The sequence below is a fragment of the Larimichthys crocea genome, chromosome XII (genome assembly GCF_000972845.2).
Source record: "Larimichthys crocea isolate SSNF chromosome XII, L_crocea_2.0, whole genome shotgun sequence".
NCBI classification, from domain to species: domain Eukaryota; kingdom Metazoa; phylum Chordata; class Actinopteri; family Sciaenidae; genus Larimichthys; species Larimichthys crocea.
In genome coordinates this window covers 17,651,786-17,671,582 of record NC_040022.1, presented here as the reverse complement: position 1 = coordinate 17,671,582, position 19,797 = coordinate 17,651,786, and the positions used below count along the sequence as shown (strand labels likewise).

Sequence of the window (19,797 nt, the reverse complement as noted above, 5' to 3'; positions counted from 1 at the left end):
AGCTTTATTTGACAGAGACAGCTTGAAGAGTGACAGGAATGTGGGGAGAGAGAAAAAGATGGGGAACGAAGATTTTAATTAGGCTGGCCCTGAAGAGTCTCTGTATGTGCTGTGTCCTGAGGGGCAGCAGAAACGAGGTGTAAATGTAACACGGACATATTATCACCAGACATGAATGAACATTAATATGGGGTCATGTTTCTGGCCTCCTGATCAACTCTTTTATTTTTCCTCTCCTTCACCTCCTGAGGGAAATATCTGGCGCATTAGCTGCTAAATGTTCCAGTATGTTCACCAAACTAGGCGCCAACTTTGAGCTGATTTGTGCTCAGCAGGTAGTGTACAGTGGATTATTACAGATTTTTCTTTGTCAAAAACAATTTTCTGCTGCGGCTGGAAATGAGGTTGAGGAGTGGTCGGAGTGAATCAAAACAGTCGCAAGTTGCGGGCCGGAAAAACCAAAACACTGAGTTAAAAGCTGGTAAAACGCTGCAGAACTGTGGTGCTGGGTGATAAATCTTTTTGCGTTTGTCACTACAAATGACCCCATTCACATTGTTCAAATAAAAATATTGATTATGGCAGCTTTAACTCTTTCAAAGCTAAACAAACTTATTGACAAAATGATTAAGAATTGAGGATGGAATAAAAAAGGAGCGTCTCATACACAACAGGTGGCTCCACACTTGTCTAAAGACATTTTATTATGATCAAGATTTTGACATTTATTTATGACGTGTGTATGATGTTTAATTACAACATTTCCGTGGACCTTCATCCAGATGCTTTCTCCGAAGCAGTCGAATAATATATGGATAATTTCACGGCTGAGCGTACGTGCGTTTCCAGAAAATCAAACAACCCCAGGGAGCGACGGTGGTTAAGTGTTCCAAACAAAAAAGCCAAAAGTACTCCCATTAATTAGCCACGTGTGGCTGATGATGACAATGTTGATGAAGATGATGATAATAAATGCCAAAGGTTCACTGGGAGTTTAGACAAAGGTTATCATCATACTGAGCTCATGGTTTACACACGTCAGCACACGGGTGACATCTTTGATTCCACTGAGCTTCAGTGTAAACACAGAGAGGAAGACTTGACTGATGGAGGAGAGAGATCTGTCGTGAGACCGTTTAGAAAATGATTGTTCAAACGACGCACTAACAGTTAGTGTGTTCATACAGTGACTGATGAAAGACCGGTGCCACTTCAGTCTGGGGGAATTTACTGATTTAACTTTTTATGTTTTCATGCTTGCAGTTTTAGTTCTTTAAGTTTTTTTTTAATTTTGTGGAAGAAAATCACTGCATGTGTTTGTGTACATGGCACCAATAACTCAAAAGAGTCACTGCAACCTTTATGCAGATTCATTCATTCAGATTATAAGCTCTTAGGGTTTTTCTTGAGATACTTTGTCTGACTCTGTTTCGGGTTCTGAGCTGAAAACACAATCAGAAGAACGACACACTCTCTTCTTTGTGACCTGGTTTTCTTGGAAATGAAAGGATTGTTTGAGAACTCCATACCAACGCTGTAGTCTGGGGTCTATTTTCAGTAACCTGTGTTTTTAATGACATATATTCAAAAGATAAGACAATGGAGACTGAAACATTTTACTTTGAGGTCAGTCTGGACATTTAGATTTTGTTTCAGTGTTCTCCGCATTTAATCTCCTGGATTAATATGAATGTGGCTTCTGAGTCAAACAAACATATTTTAAACGGATGGTACAATCAGCACCATGACATAGCCACACTACCACTGCCTACACTATGCAGTCCTCTGGTCTTTACCAGCTCAAAGGAACCTCCTATTAAACCCTCATATCTGAATACTCTCATCTGTCAGAGCACACAAGATGCTTGAGTCCTGAACTGCAGATCCAATTAGTGTAACGTCACACGCCCCGCCACAGTGCTCATGGAGCTCAAAACTGTCACATCTTTGGAGGCAAACACAAAAGCTGAGAGAAGAATTCTTAGACAAATATCACCATCAGACTACAAACTGAATGCTTTGTAGTGAATGTGTTTTGGCTGTAGGCCAGTTCACCCTCCCACGCTCCTCCACAGCAGTGGTGGTCTCTCCTCATCAAAGATTACAGTTTCTTCAGTTATTCTTGAGTGGCCAGAGCAGGTCAGGAAAAGCCAGAAAATATTCTTCTCATAAGCATAGCACCAGATTTCATTTAAAAATCTGCTCATTCAAGATCGCCTTGATCGTGTATAAATGTTCCAAGTTTGTAAACCACAACAAAAGTTACTCATTAGTTACTGTTTATTCTGTGATGACCTCTCAACAAAACACATTACCAATGTTTTTTTTTTTTTGGTAGGGGAATAAAGTGCTGTGCTCACCTCTTTGATGGCAGACATCTTGACGGTCTCATAGTAGTGCAGAGGCGCGTGGGGCGTGTTCATGTCGTAGCCGAAACCAGCCACCGCCACCTCGTCACAGTTATGCAGTGCCATCGTTATAGCAACTGTTCCCAAAGTTGGAATGTTCTGGATGAAAAAAAAAACAGATGTGAGCAGTCAAAACATCACAAACATCTTTATTTATTAAAGATAATGCTGGGATTAATATGGACAAAAATCTGTTCAGTATGAGCCAGACAATTTTGAAACTGATCATGGTTTCTGACACTAACTCAGAGACAGATGTCCACTCCATCTCATGTATCTGCCTCCTTTGTACCTCTGTCTTTGTTCTCCTCCACTGCTGCTAACTGACTTTGAGCACTTGGTGATTAACTATTACCTTTAAGACGCGACCCCTGCTATGACACAGTGATCTACAGAGTTGAACTGTGCTTCCTAACCGCCTTGGGCTGCCAGAGATCTGGGGGGTACAGGGGCTAAGTTGATGTGTGTGGACAATGCTGAAAAGTGCGTGTGTGTGTGTGTGTGTGTGTGTGTGTGTGTTTTGAAAAAAAAAAAGTGGCTGCAGAAGAAAGAGTGGAGGGAGGCCCCATTTAAATCATTACCCTGATTTGCAGCCCTCAGGGTAGGTGGAGCTGAACCAGCAGCTGGCCAGCCCCCTACTGCGTGTTCTAATACAGATTAATTTACACACACACACACACACACAACATAAACACTAGTGTAACAAACAGACCTGCTCATTAATTCCCACATACATAAACATAAACTACGATGGTCAGAAGATGACAGGAAAGTGTTCGAGGGAAAGAATGTGCCAAATCATACAACTCTGCAGCTTGTATTGTATGAGACAGTGCTGCAAAACACCCAGACACAAACAGAAAATGTGCACACACAAATGACCAACACACACACACAGGCCAGATGCCCACATGTTGAACACATGTTGCAGAGTGGAGTTCATGCAGGGGTGTTCTGATGGCCCCAGAGGGCAGATATACACTGATACACTCCTCATGTCCTCTCCAATTCTTTAACAATTTTACTTACTGACAAAACACACAACTCAATGATACATGAATACAAACTGTCTTGTTTATACACGACCGTGCACACACACACACACACACACCAGCACTTTTAAATGCTCCATCATCATGACTCGACTTTCTGCTCTGCAGTCTGGCTGGTGGTCACAAACTAAACCAATGAAATGTTCTCTGTCTGGATTCGAGAATGCTGCATCAGGTCTTGACTAAACATGAGTGCTGTAGAATTCAGACTGAGCCAGCTTTGCAGCAGGTATTCCACATTTCAGCAATGTCAACAATGCAAATTTGGTTGGCATTTCCTCTTAATCAACTAGTGTGGACCTCAAAGAAAGTTTTTAAAAAAAGATGAAAGCAGAATAACATTAAAGTAAAATACAGAGCTGATCTTTAGAACGTTAGTGAAAAAAAAAAATCCCTAATAAGACCTGCTGTTGCAGTCAGAAAAGTGACTGCAGAAACAACAGATTATGTAACATTTTATTTTTTTATATTCTAAAAAGACACTTGTGCAGTGCAGAGCGCAGAGATGTCATTGTCTAATCTTAGCATCAACAAAGTGGTACTGATCATGATCATTAGAGTTTTTCCTTTGTCACAATCACAGCTCTACGACTGTATCAGTGTTGTAGTCAAGACCAACTAAACCGAGCCCAAGTCATGACCAAGACCAGAGTGTATCAAGACAGAGACAAGACCAAGACTTTAAAGGGTTGAGACAAAGTCGAGACCAAGACCAGAGAGTGTATAAGCTAATCGTGGTTTATGAAGCCAAATTTTACTCTAGAAGATTTGGCAGGAAAGGAAGGTTATGTTTAAGAGTGTGGTGTGTGGGGTGGCGTTTAGCGAAGGCTCAGTCCTTGCTGCCTCCGCCCAGGGTTCGAATCCGACCTGTGGCTCTTTCCTGCCTGTCATTCCCCATCTCTCTCTCTCCCCACATTCCTGTCACTCTTTAGCTATATCAAAATAAAGCTTGAAAAGGCCAAAAAAATATCTTAAAAAAAAAAGAAGAGTGTGTGTGTGTTTTCATGTTTTGTGCCTCTATGCGTCTTACCCCTTTGCCCATTAGGCCATTGTTGAAGGGCAGGCCTATGAACTGGAAGGCAGCCTCCTGGATGAAGTAGGGATTGAGGATTCTTATCTCTGTCGGCTCCCGAGGCACATAGTGAGCCACCGACTTCCAGAAACCGTCTGTACCCCTCTGACGTATCGGCAAGGAAATGGACAGGAACGTGAACAAGAAGGAGGGAAGAAAAACAGAAAAATGTGCATTAGTGGTTTTCATCACAAACACTGGACTGTTTTTACTCTGCAAGGTCAGAGTCATGTGCAAAAAACACAGAAGTGACATCGGCATGATGACACCTGCAGCCAACTGCAATTTACCAACCAAACATCAAAGTGAGGATTACGCTCTGTAATGCTGACATAAAACACAGAAGCCAACCAGAAGCCAGACCCCATACTACCACTGATTAGGGAAATGACTTTTGGGCCTTTAATGGATGAAGTCAGGGTGAGGGGCTCGCAGGACATCAGTAATTACAAACTCTGCTAGGAGTAGCAGAATCAGGGAGTGGGTGAGGGGGCAGCTGCCCTGGAGAGCTTTGAGGTCTGCCTCAAAAAGGTTTGATTTGTTGTCACATTTATTTCTCTGCATTTTAGTGAACAAAGTCATTCAAATGCATTTTAACACACATAACACTTTTCAGTGTAACATTTACCAAAGCAACAGCAGATACAAACTCACTGTCACTCCGTCTTACTGCATTTAAACACAAATCTGAACAAATATTATTAGTCAATCAAGCCATTTCCATTACAGCCAGACGATAGAAAATAAAACAGATAAGGATGATTAACTTTGCAAGTACAACCATGTTTATGCATGACTCAGGAGCAGGATTTTCCTTTCCACTGCTAGGTTGATCTTTCCAACTTTTTTTTCCCCCCAGAGATGTCCTCATGAGGATTCTCCCTGACTTTCCTGTCAAAACTCACTGCTTCTCCAAAGTTCTTGTATTCTGACAGACAAGTTGCACATTTTGTGTTTGCAGAGTTTGGACAGGGTTGATGAAGGAGTTTACTTTATCCTTTAATATTTATATATTGGTAAATGTCATGGTTTTTAGTGGTGGAAAAGCTGTGTTTCAGTCGATATTTAGTATCTGCTGCTGTTGTGCGGTTGGGAAATCACCAAAACAGAATCCCAGTATTAAATATGGGCTCAGGCCTTTTTACAAAATGCAGTTATAATCAGGACAATCTCTCAGACAGGCTGGCAAAACCACCTGAATAATATGATGTAACTCTTTTTAAACTCGATCATGCCAGAACAGCTGTTGAATATTATAAAAACGGACACAAACTCATCTATACATCAAGCAAATGAATAACAAACTACGACAGATCGATCACCTTCTCAGATGATAAACTAATCAAATGTGTAACGAAGCAGCAGTGCGTGATTGACTTGCCTGACTGTGCGACTTCCTAAAAGGCACGAAGCCAGTAGGGTCAGCATGTGAAAATGGGAAATCACCTGTTCAAATAGTCAAGCACCCGCCCGGTGCCTTTGATACAGCAATGCATGACTCCGTGTGTGGGTGTGTGTGTGTGTGTTTGTGTGTGTTGGCAGAGGCAGTAGCAACAAGTTTGCCGGCTTTGTGGCTTCAACAGTGGCGGCTCTTTTTGAACGTGGGCCCAGCTCTGTGCCTTAGGCAAGCTGCAACAGGAACAGCAGCTCATCTCTCCTGTCAACACAGCTTGTGTTTGCCAGGAATCTATTTAGCAGTGCTGTTTGGATGTGTGCACGTCTGTGTACGCTGAATAAAGAGAGTGATGCATATTTTTCCCTTTATTCTAGGAAGGAGAGAAGCTAATGACACACAACACACACCCCTCGCTGTAAACAGCAATGACCTGACATGCACATAGACACAAATGTCATGGGGTGGGGATCTCTTTGAAGATATTCAGACAACTGGCAAAGTACAGGTGGCTTTAAGAAATGTAAAAGCAATCAGTATGTAAGGATTCAGGATGGTCAGGAGGGAGGGGGTTGTGGGAACTTCAACTATTAGTTTAGGAATGGTGGAAGCTGCTTACAGTAAAAGGTCACCCACTCAAACCTCCACCAATTAGGATGTACAAGACAGGGAAAATAAAAGGTGCAGTGATGATACAAGATGAGTTTAGTGAGAATTTACCAAGTCGGAACGGTTTAAATAAAAAAAAGGTTCAAACAAACTTGGTCAAGGACTGTTAAATAATTGCACTGCAGAGGTAGAACTCAAAGCTCAAAGCAAAAAGCCTCCAGGGAACAGGATGTAGCTCCACTGTAGACTGACCGTTAACCTCCATGTGAGTGTGTATTAGCTGGTCAAGAGAAACACTGCAGTGGAGTCCAACCATGGACAAAACAGGAAGCTGCAGAGCAGTCCTACACCACGTACTCTCAAGCTCCAACACACGCATGCTCAAAAGGTGAACATAAGTGTGTAGGTTCAGTGTTTGGGGCTGTCACTGGGGTTGTGTTCAGAAAGGAAATGGCTGGTTCTCCTCTCCTGTGACAACTTTATGGTTAAATTGGTCTGGATTATTAGATTTAAGTGTGTGCACAAGACTGCATGCTCCAATAAAGCACCTGTTAAAACAACCCCGAAGTGGAAGAGTTAATTGTTCATAATGCAGGCAGACTGTAGAGAGGCTGACATCACGTCACAGTGAGATGAAGGCAAACTGGGACGTTTTAATGCCACTGTTGAAATCAGTCAATAGACGTATCTACAACTGCTATGGGAACATTAGGAGTTGAGTGCATCAGGAATAGTTGTTGGGTTCAGGTGGGATTCATGTTCCTAGGTCTTGGGTTGATGTCTCAAATATAGTCGATTGTTGAGGCTCCTTCCCAACAGGAATAAATTAACATCTGTGTTTGACGACCTGGGAATGAGACAATCCACCATCTACCTCCAGTAGGACTGACCCAGGAGAGGCTCACACTTAACAGGTGAGCATACTGGATGAGAAAAAGGTCCCATCAGCACGCCACTGCTGCGTCAGAGCACATATGCTAAAGTTAGTAAGTTAAGTGAGCCCCGGAGAAGCAGGGAATAATACTGGTTGCTTAAGAATGTCTGAAGGGCTTTAAAAGTGGAATGAAAGTCAAATTTGTATAGTCTGCAAGTAAGCTACTTCATTATCTGAGTGGCCATCTGCTACAATAACAACATTTGCTGAGAACTAACTTAAGTAAACATGCTTTCCCACACAAACCAACAAGTTGTACATGTACAAAAGTGTGAATGTGTTGGGATCATCAACATTTATAATTTCAGAGGCTACACTGAAATTTATGAACAACACATTTACTTCAAGTGATCATACTGAAGAGCGTATAAAATTTTAGTTTCATTACTCTGCACTCTAAGTGTTATTGACATAAAAGGAGGCACCGTTAATGTATCGCTAAGAGTTGACTAATACTATAAAGGCACTCCACTTCTTTATGCAAGTGTTGCAACAGAAGCTTTACAAAGACTAAGTGTATTTGTCTTGTAATTTCACAGCTGTAGGAAAAAAAAAAAAAATCACAGCCATACAAATCATCACCAAAGGAGGTTAAAACGCGGGATTAGAGATGAACAATGGCAGAGGGTGAGGAGAAGACCTACCGTAAGCCGAGACAAGTAAGAGATCAAACAGATGGAAAAAGTGATACAGAAGGTTCGGAACAATGGTAGAATGTGTGCTGAAAGAACTCAAACTCAAAACATTTAGGGCGCAATGAACATCATGTACAGAACTACAAAAAAAGCCAGAACTAACTAAATAAGGCCGAGCATAAACATGATGACATGCATCCTTTTCCTGTCGCATAAAACTAAAAAAAAATAACACCTCAGTTGCACTTTTCTCTCCAAATGTAAAATGCCAAAATAGGAAACAGTTGAGTTTACAGCCTGGATTTATCCAACCTTGCGTTTATGGTTTTCAGTGTGGTTTGCTTTCAGTGTGGCCAATGAAACTTAACTCACCTTTAAACTAAAATGTTTCTCTGTACTGAATGAAGCAGACAGCTTAGTTTATAGTTCCCAAGGGACTGAGTGTAGAAACGTGGAGCGCAGAGCTGTAATACGAGGGGAAAAGGAAAGAGCCGAAAAGTTTCACATCTGCTGGGTTACTAAGGGTGGCTTTAAAGCTCGTCAATGTAAACAAACACAAACAAACCTCGGCTTTCTGTCGGCTGCAAGTCGCAACCAGAAACAGTATATGATGACGATTTCAAAGTTATGACCTATTCTTGTGTAATCTCCATAACGATCTCATAATACGGCTGGAATGACACAGATGCTCTTCCTTCCTTGATGGGTAGCTATCAAACGGTTTGGTTCTATCCGTGTCCTTCGGTTCTGTAAACGGCTGTTTGAGGATGTGGTTGTGTTTGATGTTTACGGGGAGGACGATTCAGGCGAGGTTGACTCGACTCCGGAAGATAGACTTAGAGCAATTTAGAAACAAAAACGGTGACTCCGCACTGCTAACAATCACAATTAAGGTTGTCTGGAGGTCATTAGCACTGTGTACATGTTGGACCTTTGATTTTACAAGTTGGAGTGTCTCACCACATACAAGAGGAACCATTTCAGAAAGAATGTTTGACAGGTTTCCCAAAGTAGGTGGTAGAAACTAGAAGCACAGCAGGGGATCCAAAAAATCCAGGGAGGTAAAATCCTGGACAGCTCTGGTTTTTGATTTTATTCCCCTTTGTTAGCCAGGAATCTCAAGCATTCAACAATTTGCCTGTGCTTTTCTTGACACATACCAAGACCTCTGCCCTCACTGAGGTCATGGTGGTTTCTTTTTTCCTGGCCTCTCTTAGGTTATCCAGTGTGTGAAACTCTTGTCTCCACACTCCCATGATGGCAAACGTGAAAACAGCACCAACACTTGACAGCACTGTAACCCTGAAGACTTGAAACAGGGATTCTCTGTGAAATCAGGTTGCTGCTTTGGCCTACTGGCAGGACACTGCTGGTAACTGTCTTAAAATATATATATATCAAAGTTTTCCATAAACTTAAATGATGAAATGGTCATCAGGAGATGCCACTAAAAGGAACCATGAGTACAGGTCTGAGTGTTAATCATTGCAGTGACTCATTTTTGAAACACAACACTCATGGTAATCAGTGACATCCGGACCGTATGTTAGTTACTTGGTTCATGTTCAAAATCCATGTTTACAAGTATGTAAATGTTTATGAATGCATGTATGCATGCTACTTTGGGCTTCTGCACAGATGTTTGGGCTTTAAAAAAGAGCCATATAGCTGTTATTTCTGTCTCACGGTGGGTCCTCAGCGATTGAGTTACAATAAACTGCTTTGGTTATAATGACAAAGTGAAAAATCTAGGTGTTACGCAGAGATTAACAATGGGAAATGCTTCATAACTTGTTTTCTAGCAGGAAGAAGTTCATTTGGAAGTTTGCCAACGATGTGAAGCAACTGGCTATTTTGGTAATTCCTTGTACACTCCATTTCTGGCATTGCCTAAGACGTGCAATGTTTTTAAAATATTGGCTTTGCTACAATATTTTGATACTTCAGATTGAAAACTCCCGGCTGTATTTCTATTAAAGGAGAAGTACTCTCTTCCTCAAATTGTCTCCATCCATCATTTATCTCTCTGGCCTGTAGAGAGCAGGGAGAGCTCCTGTAAACAAACAGGAGAGATAGAACACCGGCACTCCACCTTCGAACCCCGTGTTTACCACCGGCTGTATATCCTTCACTAGCTCTGTTTGAAAATATCCCTGCATATACAAACAACTGCGGCTGTGTGTGCATGAACCGTAAGTGCGCGCTGCAAAATTAGACAAGAAACTAGACAAATAAGAGAAATATCAGTGATTGTGAAAATCATGTTTGAGCACATTTGTAAACAGTATGCGACTGGGCAATCAACCAGGCTGCTGTGTATGTGGGGTCGGACTTTAAAGCAGAGCGACAGAGTCGTAATCAGGTAAGATGAAGGATCGGGGAAGTGGGAAGTCTTGTGATGCTGCCATTGTATATGTAGGAAATTAAAATGTGAGACACAATCAGAGAGAGAGAACTGTGTCTGCAAGATCGGATCAGATCAGGATCGAGGTCAAGTTTGCAAATCTGGACTTCAGTCTGAATTTTGCGCATGTGTGAGCGTGTGGGAGTTTATGTGCGTGTGTGTTTGTGAGAGTGTACAAAACACTAAACAACAGATTGGGAAATTGCCTCGCTAATTTGTATTTTGTTCAGCCATCCAAGACAGCGCTGTAGGCATCTGAAAAGCCACAATAGTGCAGGATACTCGAGCACGCTGACAACTGGCTGGATGAGTCACTTGCGGCTGTGCACCACCCACTAACCTTTCAAAGAGGAGAACATGAAATACACTTGCTTTCATAACCGCAGAAGGAGAGTGAAAAGGTTTCGCATCCCTTCGAGCAGTAAGTGTGCAGGTCACACAAAGAAAGCCCCTGCTGGACCAACAGATGTAAAAGCTTCCAAAGGACAACTGTCCAAAGATACATTAGCTAAGACTAAATGGAAAGAGCCGAGGGAGAGATGGTTGCTGCTGCTTTCCTGCTGTATATCCTGAAGAAGGCGGTATCACCATCTAAACAAAATCTATGATTTGACTTGGATTTCTTTAAGTGAAAGAAATAAGTAAGAAAATAAATGTATGACATATAAATATACATTTATGAGTTACTGTGTCCCCGACTTCACTAAGGTACATGTACATACACACATAAACACTTCTCAATGTTTAGGTTTCCACTGCATTAGTTGATGCAGGGTGTGAGTCAGATACAATTAAGCTGGGGTAACCGTCTTTTAACAGCACTTCAGTTTCTTTCAATGTGTTGCTAAGACTTAAACTCCACTTTCCACTGTAAACAGATACTGTTACCCCGGTAACATGCGGTTTTAAAAACCTAAACCTACGTGCCAATCATCTTTGTGTATTCTAGTGAAGTTTTTTTTAGACAGCAGGATTTTGAAACAATAATGGGCAAGATGTGTTTAATAAAGCACATAAATGCTACATGCTGATTTAAATTCAGTGAATTAATAATTCATGACAAATGCAGAGAAATTTAAATGACAAAAAAAACAAACAAACAAAAAAAAAAACCTCACAACTCTAACAAGAGTAACGGCACAACAACAATAAGTGCAGCAGAAAAAAATACGAGTAATATTTGAGGACGCGTCACGTGAACTCTGCGTTCTCCAATAGAGTTATCGCTATAACAGCCTGCAGGAGCAGAGAAAGGTTCTTTTCAACATGTAAATCAACACTTGCACTTTTTTTGTTTTCTGTTTTTATAGCCAAGCCTACCAAAGAAAAAGGATGATAATTATAACACAAATGAGGTCGGTGAAAAAGGCTCGAGCTGCAGACATTGACCCAGTTAATTCTCGCCAGGAATGAAAGTATCAACGTGGTCCAGCATGTGGAAAGCAAACAGCCTACTAAACTAATAACCAGGCACTGCCATTAAATGGAGAAGAAAAAAAAAGAAGTTGCTGAATGTAATGCTGTCCAATATTAAATAAAGAAACTTTTCTTTTATCACAAACTGGCAGATCCTAAAGGAGAACAAGGAAATCTTTGTATGCACAGATTGTGTAGCTGTGTTTAGTAAAAGATTAAAAGCCGTCTTGTCACGTTTGAAGCCAATGGAATTTATTCTGCAATGGCAAATTCACCACCATGTTTTCTCCTTTTTTTACATCAGGACTGGGCAGCATAAAACTCAATGCCCAACAGATGCACCGAAAAGAAATTCCAATTAGCCTGCTCATGTGATCATTAAAGTGTAGTAAACTGCACAGGAAACATGTATGTAGCGTTATATACTGTATTTATATCATAGTAAATCAACTGCTGCAGACGTAGAAAAAATAATAATAAGACCATCCAGGTCAAACATGGGTCTTTGCACGTGTCAGTTCTCTCCTTCCATATTATCATCAAGGCTCTGACTAAAAGAGTTTTTTTTGTTCCCTGGTTTTTAACCCATGAGAAACATTCTTCCTTCCTCAGCAGATCAAAGGGAGCTGAGTCGGACGCCAGGGGCCAGATCAATTATCCCGGGCAGCCATTTCCACTGTCCTCTCCTTCTGACACACCAGAAAAATCTGGGCCCTATCAAAGGCTGAAGGGGCCATCAGCCAGCCAAGCAAGCTATTTTCCTCCATTTTACTTTACCGTTACCTTCCACTGCTCATTTTCTTTTCCCCAGCTATTATCCCTTTACCCTATTTCTCTTTATCCTTCCTCTCCATCTTCCCTCTGTTCTCTTAACCTTTAATCCAGCTTCACACCACGGCTTTGTCTCAGCTTTGCCTTTGTATGCTCTTTCCATCCACCCCCTATTATAATGGCATTGTCCTTTTCTCCTGATTTTTTTCCCCCCACTCATGACTGTAACATTTTGACAAATGTCAACTTGTTAAAAAAAAAAAAAAAATCCAGCTGGCAGTTGCTCTGTCAAAGTCACACAGCTGTGCTGGAAAATAAAGCAGGTTTCCCAGCTCTGGGTTGACAGAAGCATCCCTCTCAAAGGAGAGGTAAAAAAGAGTTTGGTTACCGAGGACTGTACATGTGCTTTTACATGGTTTAACCCATTTGCTACAACTTGCATACATCTTCAATATAATTAACTAAATGTTCTATTGCTAAACGGTGTGGTACCTTACAATAAAATGCTAGCTTAGTATTGATAACTTGATCTTGTGATTATGCTTGTGTTGGATGGATCTACAGACCGGATCCAACAGTCAAGCAATCAGAGCAACAGAATGTGACATTTCAAATTTGGAGTGGTGATTCTCCCCCTTAAATCGTTGTATAAAACCCTCACCATATTAAATTAACGGTTACGACTGGTCCAACCCAATCCAGATCAGGTGAAATTCATTCAAGGAAATGTTCTTACAAATATTTAAAAACACAGCATGTTTTGGAAAAAGGCCAACAGTGATGTTAAGTAATAAAGATTTGTGGTAGATAGACTAAAACATGTAAAAACACTGGTATGGGCCTTTATTTTACTCTATGGAGAGCTTTAACTAAGTGCTTCCAGTGTCCTGGAGTTGAATGGACTCGAAATAATCTCACAGAGATACTAAAGACAGTTTAACAGGAACAAAACCAAAGTGCTTATGAGAGCTTCTCCAGGCACAATGGATACAAAAGGACCCGGGAGCCGTTAAAAATGACTGCCTTCTGTAATATTTGAAAAGATAAGGGAAAGCCAGTTCTGTCATTGAGTCTGACCCTTGAGATTAAGAAGCCAATTCACTGCCTTTTATTTAACCATGACAATCATTCTGAAGGACACGCAACAGATTTTATATGGAGGTTAAATTAATTCAAAATCCAAAGCATGTGAGATAACTAGTTAGGAAGGAAACAACATTGAGAAAATGGCAGAGTAGCATTAAGAAGAAAAATAACTTGTGTGCTAGTTAATGGTTTTCTCATATATATATATATATATATATATATATATATATATATATATATATAATATATATATATATATATATATATATATATATAAATATATATATATATATATATATATATATATATATATATACATACATATCATACATAACATACATACAATACATACATAAGTGGCTTACATTTCCACAGGAAGGAATGTACAGAAGTGATCAGAAGTTAGACTGCTAACACATAACACCATAACTCAGACATCCAGCGAAGTAGGAGATGAAAACACCTGAGATGAATACAGAAATTAAGGTGGTCCAAAGCTAAATGTTGCGGTGCAGTAGCCACTTTTCTATTTTTGGATTCTTTTATACGGATCAGGCTGTCAGTCACCATTTCTAGATCTTTCAGGGTTGTGTGTGTTTATGTTCAATGTTCAGATTCATTCCTTATTAATGGAAAAACTACTTACTAGTTTCTCTTTGAAGACCATCTGTCTGAGCCACTTGAAATCCAGCGGTTTGAAGGCGGAAAAAACAAAAAGTGAGTCTTTTTCATACTTTTCAGGTTTCTGGATTGCTCCCTCTGGATATGTAATCCTCATGGTGGTTTTGGTCCCCACGTCTTTGCCATAGCCAGTTACCGGGGCTTCATTCAACCTGCAAGCACAAAATAAATGTCTTTATTTACACTTCAGCACATGGACTTTAATAAATAATTTAACTTAATAATATATAATAACTTAATTAGCATACATTAAATATTACAGATTGTATAATTTGCCATAGTTTATACACAATACTGTTGTTTTGAGGAACAAAATTTCTTTGCCATTCATATTCACAATGGTTTATTTCACAGTGACATCTTACCTCACTACAACATCGTAGTCATCTATGCGTGAGCCCAGAGACTTGTTGGAGAGGATGCCACCGTTGCCCACAATGATGCATCTTTTACAGCTGAGACTGCAAGGTGGGAGAGTCAGAAGTTAGCAAAATTAAGAACTGATGCAAAGACAAAAAAATGGACTTCCTGATGTGCAGTAGGTGAGCAATAATTACTTGTCCAGCTCGTCTCCAAGTCCATAATATTTCGTGGTAGTTAAAATGCTGTCTATGATTCTCTCTGCAAAGAAAAAAAACACGCACAGTGAGAGGACAATTAAGGATACATTAGGTTGACACTTTTATTACATTGCTTTACTCTATATTAGAAATGTACTTTTTACATGAGTGCACTGAATGTGCAGTTTACGTATAAATACACTGATGGATAATTGCTTTCTTGGCAATGAGTGGGAGACTGGATACACACAACTAGTTCTCTCCCTTGGTACTATATCTTGTAATTTGACACTGGGAAATGTAGAGCTATCGTCTGGGTCAGCTTCGTGGAGCAGTACATCAATTTAAATATTCTCCAATAATGAAAATTTGAAAAGTCAAATTTAGGGGAATTGCTCCTTTAAAAAGATCAACAAACTGCCATCAGAGATATAGCAATCTAGGTGGTCTTTAAGACAGTTGGAGGAGAGAACGCCTCTCTCCGTTTATTCAGTCACAGATAAGGAGCGACCAATCAGCCCTCGGGAGCGGTGGTAATGGGATTATGGAAGGAAAAAAGCTGTTGTGTTCTCGAGAGGAGTGAATCTGGGAGAGACGGACATACAGGGTTCAGGATGGTATGCGTGTGTATGTAGAAACTCTCCCATAAAAGCACTCAGAGAGGAATGCTGTTTTCAAACAAGCACATTCTCCTTGTTAAGTGGGCGATGTTGAGCTCCCTGCATGGCTAGCACCCGTCCGATCGCAGGACTGAGAAATAGGGATGTTTAGCCATAGCACACATTCCTGCCATGTTCTCCGGGGCATTCTGCTAGAGTAAGGCTTCCAGTGTTGGATATGAAATACATTTTTCTTTTCTTGACCATTTTTAGGCCTCTCAAAGTTGTAATTCATCATAAGATCCCAAATGTGCAGATTACATTACAGTTGGGCCATTTTAGATCCATGTTACATTTGCAGTAATGTGGAAGGTTCAGACATTAGGACTACTTGGATTTAACTACTGTGGTTGCAGTTAATCAGCATCCCACTTGGGGAAAAAACTACCTGGATCACATTGTTAAAAAAATGAGAGGTATTTTCATTGCCTTCTTTATTTAATATAATCACTATATAGCACACTGTCTGCAAAGAGGAGCCAAGAGAAACAGCAAAAGTGAGAGTAACGGCAGAGTGAGAACAAGAGTTTAGACTGGGGCCTCAAAGCAGTTTGTAAGACATATTACAGCCCCATTCACCCCGGCTAACGATCCTAATGATTAACCTGCTGAGGAGAGGCGAGCAGACCAACAGCCCATTGTTTGGATGTGGTGTCGATGTCTGGCGTCAAGCATCACCCCGAGCAGCATAAACACAAGCCAAAGGACCACACCTGGATCCAAGCGGGTGAAAAGTGAAAAATCACAATGGGCAAGACTCGCTTCCAGACAACGACATGGAAGCTAATTGTTATAAGTACCCGGGGTAAACATTTCAGGGAAGTATGTCTCGTGGTGGTGCCAAAGACGAATAGTCAGAAGTTCAGACATTAGTCCAACATGGAACGCTTGAAATGACAAAAATCTTTGCTGGTAGAGGAAGGTCGGAAGCATCACATAACACATAAACACAGACACATTGTTGGGACGAGTGTAGTCTAAACAATATGAAAGAATCATGTGATGAGAGAGCGGTATTTGTTAGGCCTGCACTTTATTAGGTTTTTGACTCAACAACTTCAATGGTAAAAAAATGATAATATAATGATTAATCAAAGATATCGATATCGAACAATCCTGAAATATTTCTGCATGGACCACAGATTGCTAAAAAAAATCATGTGATTGAGGCAGAGCTACTGTAAACATCATACTCCGATTATGCAATCATACTCTTAATCAAAGTAAATAAAACATTCCTGTTATCTGCACTCAGCTAAATTCCTGTGAATATCCATTCCTGTTATCTGCACTCAGCTAAATTCCTGTGAATATCAGTCAACGACTGCTAGGAAATATTACACAATTTTGGTTAGCTAAATCACTTTAAAAATGTTCACCTTTAAATTTCTGGTTAAAGCATTGCGCAGTTCTGGGCACTGTTCACCAAACTTTATGACGCTCCATTACACACAACTCCACCTATAAACATCATGAGACCTGAAGACAGATGATAACAATGCGATTTTCAGCAATTTAAAGAACTTATCTTTTCATATGTGTAAAAAAAAAAAAAGTCCACTGACATCTCCAAACGTCTGGTTTTATTCAAATAAGATACTATGATAAAGAAAAGAAGCAAATCCTCACATTTGAGAAGCTGAAACTTGAACATGTTTCATTAGTTTTGTTGATGATTTTTTTTCCTGATGAGTTTTACAAAATTCACTCAATTGAACATTTCAGTTCATCAGCATAAACCCATGTAGTTGGTAATGATACACAACTTCCTGTCAACATTTCTGCAACATAAAAACAGGAGAAGGCTGATAAAACTGAGAAACTCTAAAAAAAAATGCCTCTTAAGGAACATCATGTAAACAGCTTTACTAAGCTTACTTTAAGACTGCAGAGAGACAATAACCCAATACAAAATATGGCCCATCACTTCAACTCAACTATTGACTGGCATCCTGCAGTGCTCCTAAGCATAGTTTTTCTCTGAGACCGAAATCAATGCAGCTTTACTGTTCTCAGGCCATGTTTGATGTGTGCCAAAGATACCTCTTGGCAGAATGAAAAGTAAAAATAAAACTCCCGCCCACCACCACCCCTCCACGTTCCCAATTTGGAATCCTTTGTGGCGTTCTATTCAACATCCACACGTATCATCTCTCCACATGAGTACCGCTAAAAGGGAAACCCCACTGCCACCCCAGTCCACGAAGAAAACAGAAACCAGGTGTAACAGTCACACAGGGCTCTTTTGATAGCGACTGAGACAGAGTGTGTGTGTGTGTGTGTGTGTGTGTGTGTGTGTGTGTGCATGTGTGCTTATATGACAGTGGAGAACATGCTAGAGCACAAAGGTAACAATCACTGTACCTTCTGCTTGTAAGTATTGGAAAATATGTGACAGAGCATGTCACTAAAGCCAGGTTAATGTTATCTGTTCAGTTCCCATGGCACTGTGTACTGGTTTGATATCTGAAGTGGTGGAGTGTGTGTTAAGGTCAGGAAACAAGTACAAGTGTGTGTGGAGGCACTAAAATCAGAGTGTCGGGAGATACAAGTTCCCTAGTCCAAAGATAGAAGTCATGTCACAAACGAATGCTCATCTCTTATGGAGGTTGTTGTCATGACAAACACAAACAGAAATAAATGGAAATATCCACATATTCATGTGATTTAAGTGCATGAGACAATACACGGTTTTATTAATGTTCATTTTATCTTGTTTCAGTCTGGTCAGGAGGTGGCTGACTGAGCCACAGTTTGAGACTGAAAACTGGGTAGAGATCTCTTTAATATGCCACATAGTACGTTAGTTTCATGGCATTTTGCCACAGTAAAACACGCAGACATGTGGTCAGAGAATGAGCTTTCGTTTAAGCCCCATGTTTAAAAATACAAATAGAGTATTATATTGATTCGTCCTCTTCAGAAAAACCCTCTAGCTCCAAACAGGTTTTCCTAAATTAGCTCTGATGTCTGGAAATAAATCCCAGAAGAAGGAATGGACTTTTAAACAAATTTACATCCCGTACCAAATCCACTTATTCAATCCAAATCCTTTCAGATCTCTTATTTAGTGTTTTTAGTTGTAGCTTTATTAATGAGATGAGCAGCAGACACATTCAATGAACAGCTGTAGCCTTCATCAGCCACTTACTTCAAAGGTTAATTGGTATATCAACATTTTAATTTGATCAAAGTTGAAGGGGGAGACTCATAAATTGATGTTAGGTACGTCGGGCTGTCAAAGAATATTCTAAATTGTGGCAATGATGCTGGAGAACGCCAAATCATAGTAGGAGCTACATTTGGCTACAGTAGTTGAACTGAAGCAGCTAACAAGGTCAATTTTAACAGCACAACAGGTGTCCTCACATTGTCCACCAGCGTTTACTGGTGTCACAGAGCTGAATACAGACACCTGAATACCTCACACCTTCATTGAAACCATTTCAGACTTAAAGCGGATCGAATCTGGTGCCAGAGATGTACGTTGTTTGAACAAGCGAAAGTTGGCTAAACATTAGAAGCCTGCTGTCTGTTTGTTTCCTATTAAGCTTGGCAAATTGAAAAAAAAAAAAAGTGAGGAGAGATAAGTGGTTTCATTAAGAGATTTACTAGCGCCTGAGCTTAAAGAACTGGGTAATTTGCCAACAGTGAACCAGATCCAAAAAGAAACCAGCGGAGCCCATCCCGACATAAAAGTCAAACAATTAGCATGATAATGTGAGATAAAGTTATGTCTTGAAATAAAAAGGTTGTTGTTTTAATAATTGCTTCTGACATCTCCAATGTTGGACTCGACAAATAAATCAGCAGCAGGACTTTTTTAAAAACAGTTCCTGCTTGCATTTCCATTCCATGGCTAAATATTCACTATGATGGATTATCTCACTTAATCTCAACTCAGGACAAGGCACAGTAACAAACCTCAGGCTGAACATATTCTGCCAAAAACACCAGCCTCGCAACAATGATAAATGATGAAAAGTGCAACGTGGCAGAACGTTGGCATTCTCCACAGCCAAACCATCAAAGTGAAACCTTGATGATGAAAAAGAACAGGACATAATAACTCGCTTGGATTCATACTAGATTCATAACAGAATGACAGTTTAGTCCA

At 40.3% G+C, this 19,797-nt stretch overlaps 1 protein-coding gene across 8 annotated transcripts in view; it reads right to left on the bottom strand.

Moving 5' to 3' along the window:
- The window catches only part of st3gal3b (ST3 beta-galactoside alpha-2,3-sialyltransferase 3b), a 55,373-nt gene that overhangs the window by 4,807 nt on the left and 30,769 nt on the right, over positions 1-19,797 (bottom strand). For all 8 annotated transcript variants that reach the window (XM_019259047.2, XM_027285051.1, XM_019259046.2 and 5 more), the window contains 5 exons: positions 15,019-15,082; positions 14,827-14,922; positions 14,427-14,613; positions 4,491-4,637; positions 2,361-2,507 (listed from right to left, as the gene is read on the bottom strand). In XM_019259047.2, coding sequence (XP_019114592.1) covers positions 2,361-2,507; positions 4,491-4,637; positions 14,427-14,613; positions 14,827-14,922; positions 15,019-15,082 — 641 coding nt within the window. The remainder of the gene's footprint in view (positions 1-2,360; positions 2,508-4,490; positions 4,638-14,426; positions 14,614-14,826; positions 14,923-15,018; positions 15,083-19,797) is intronic.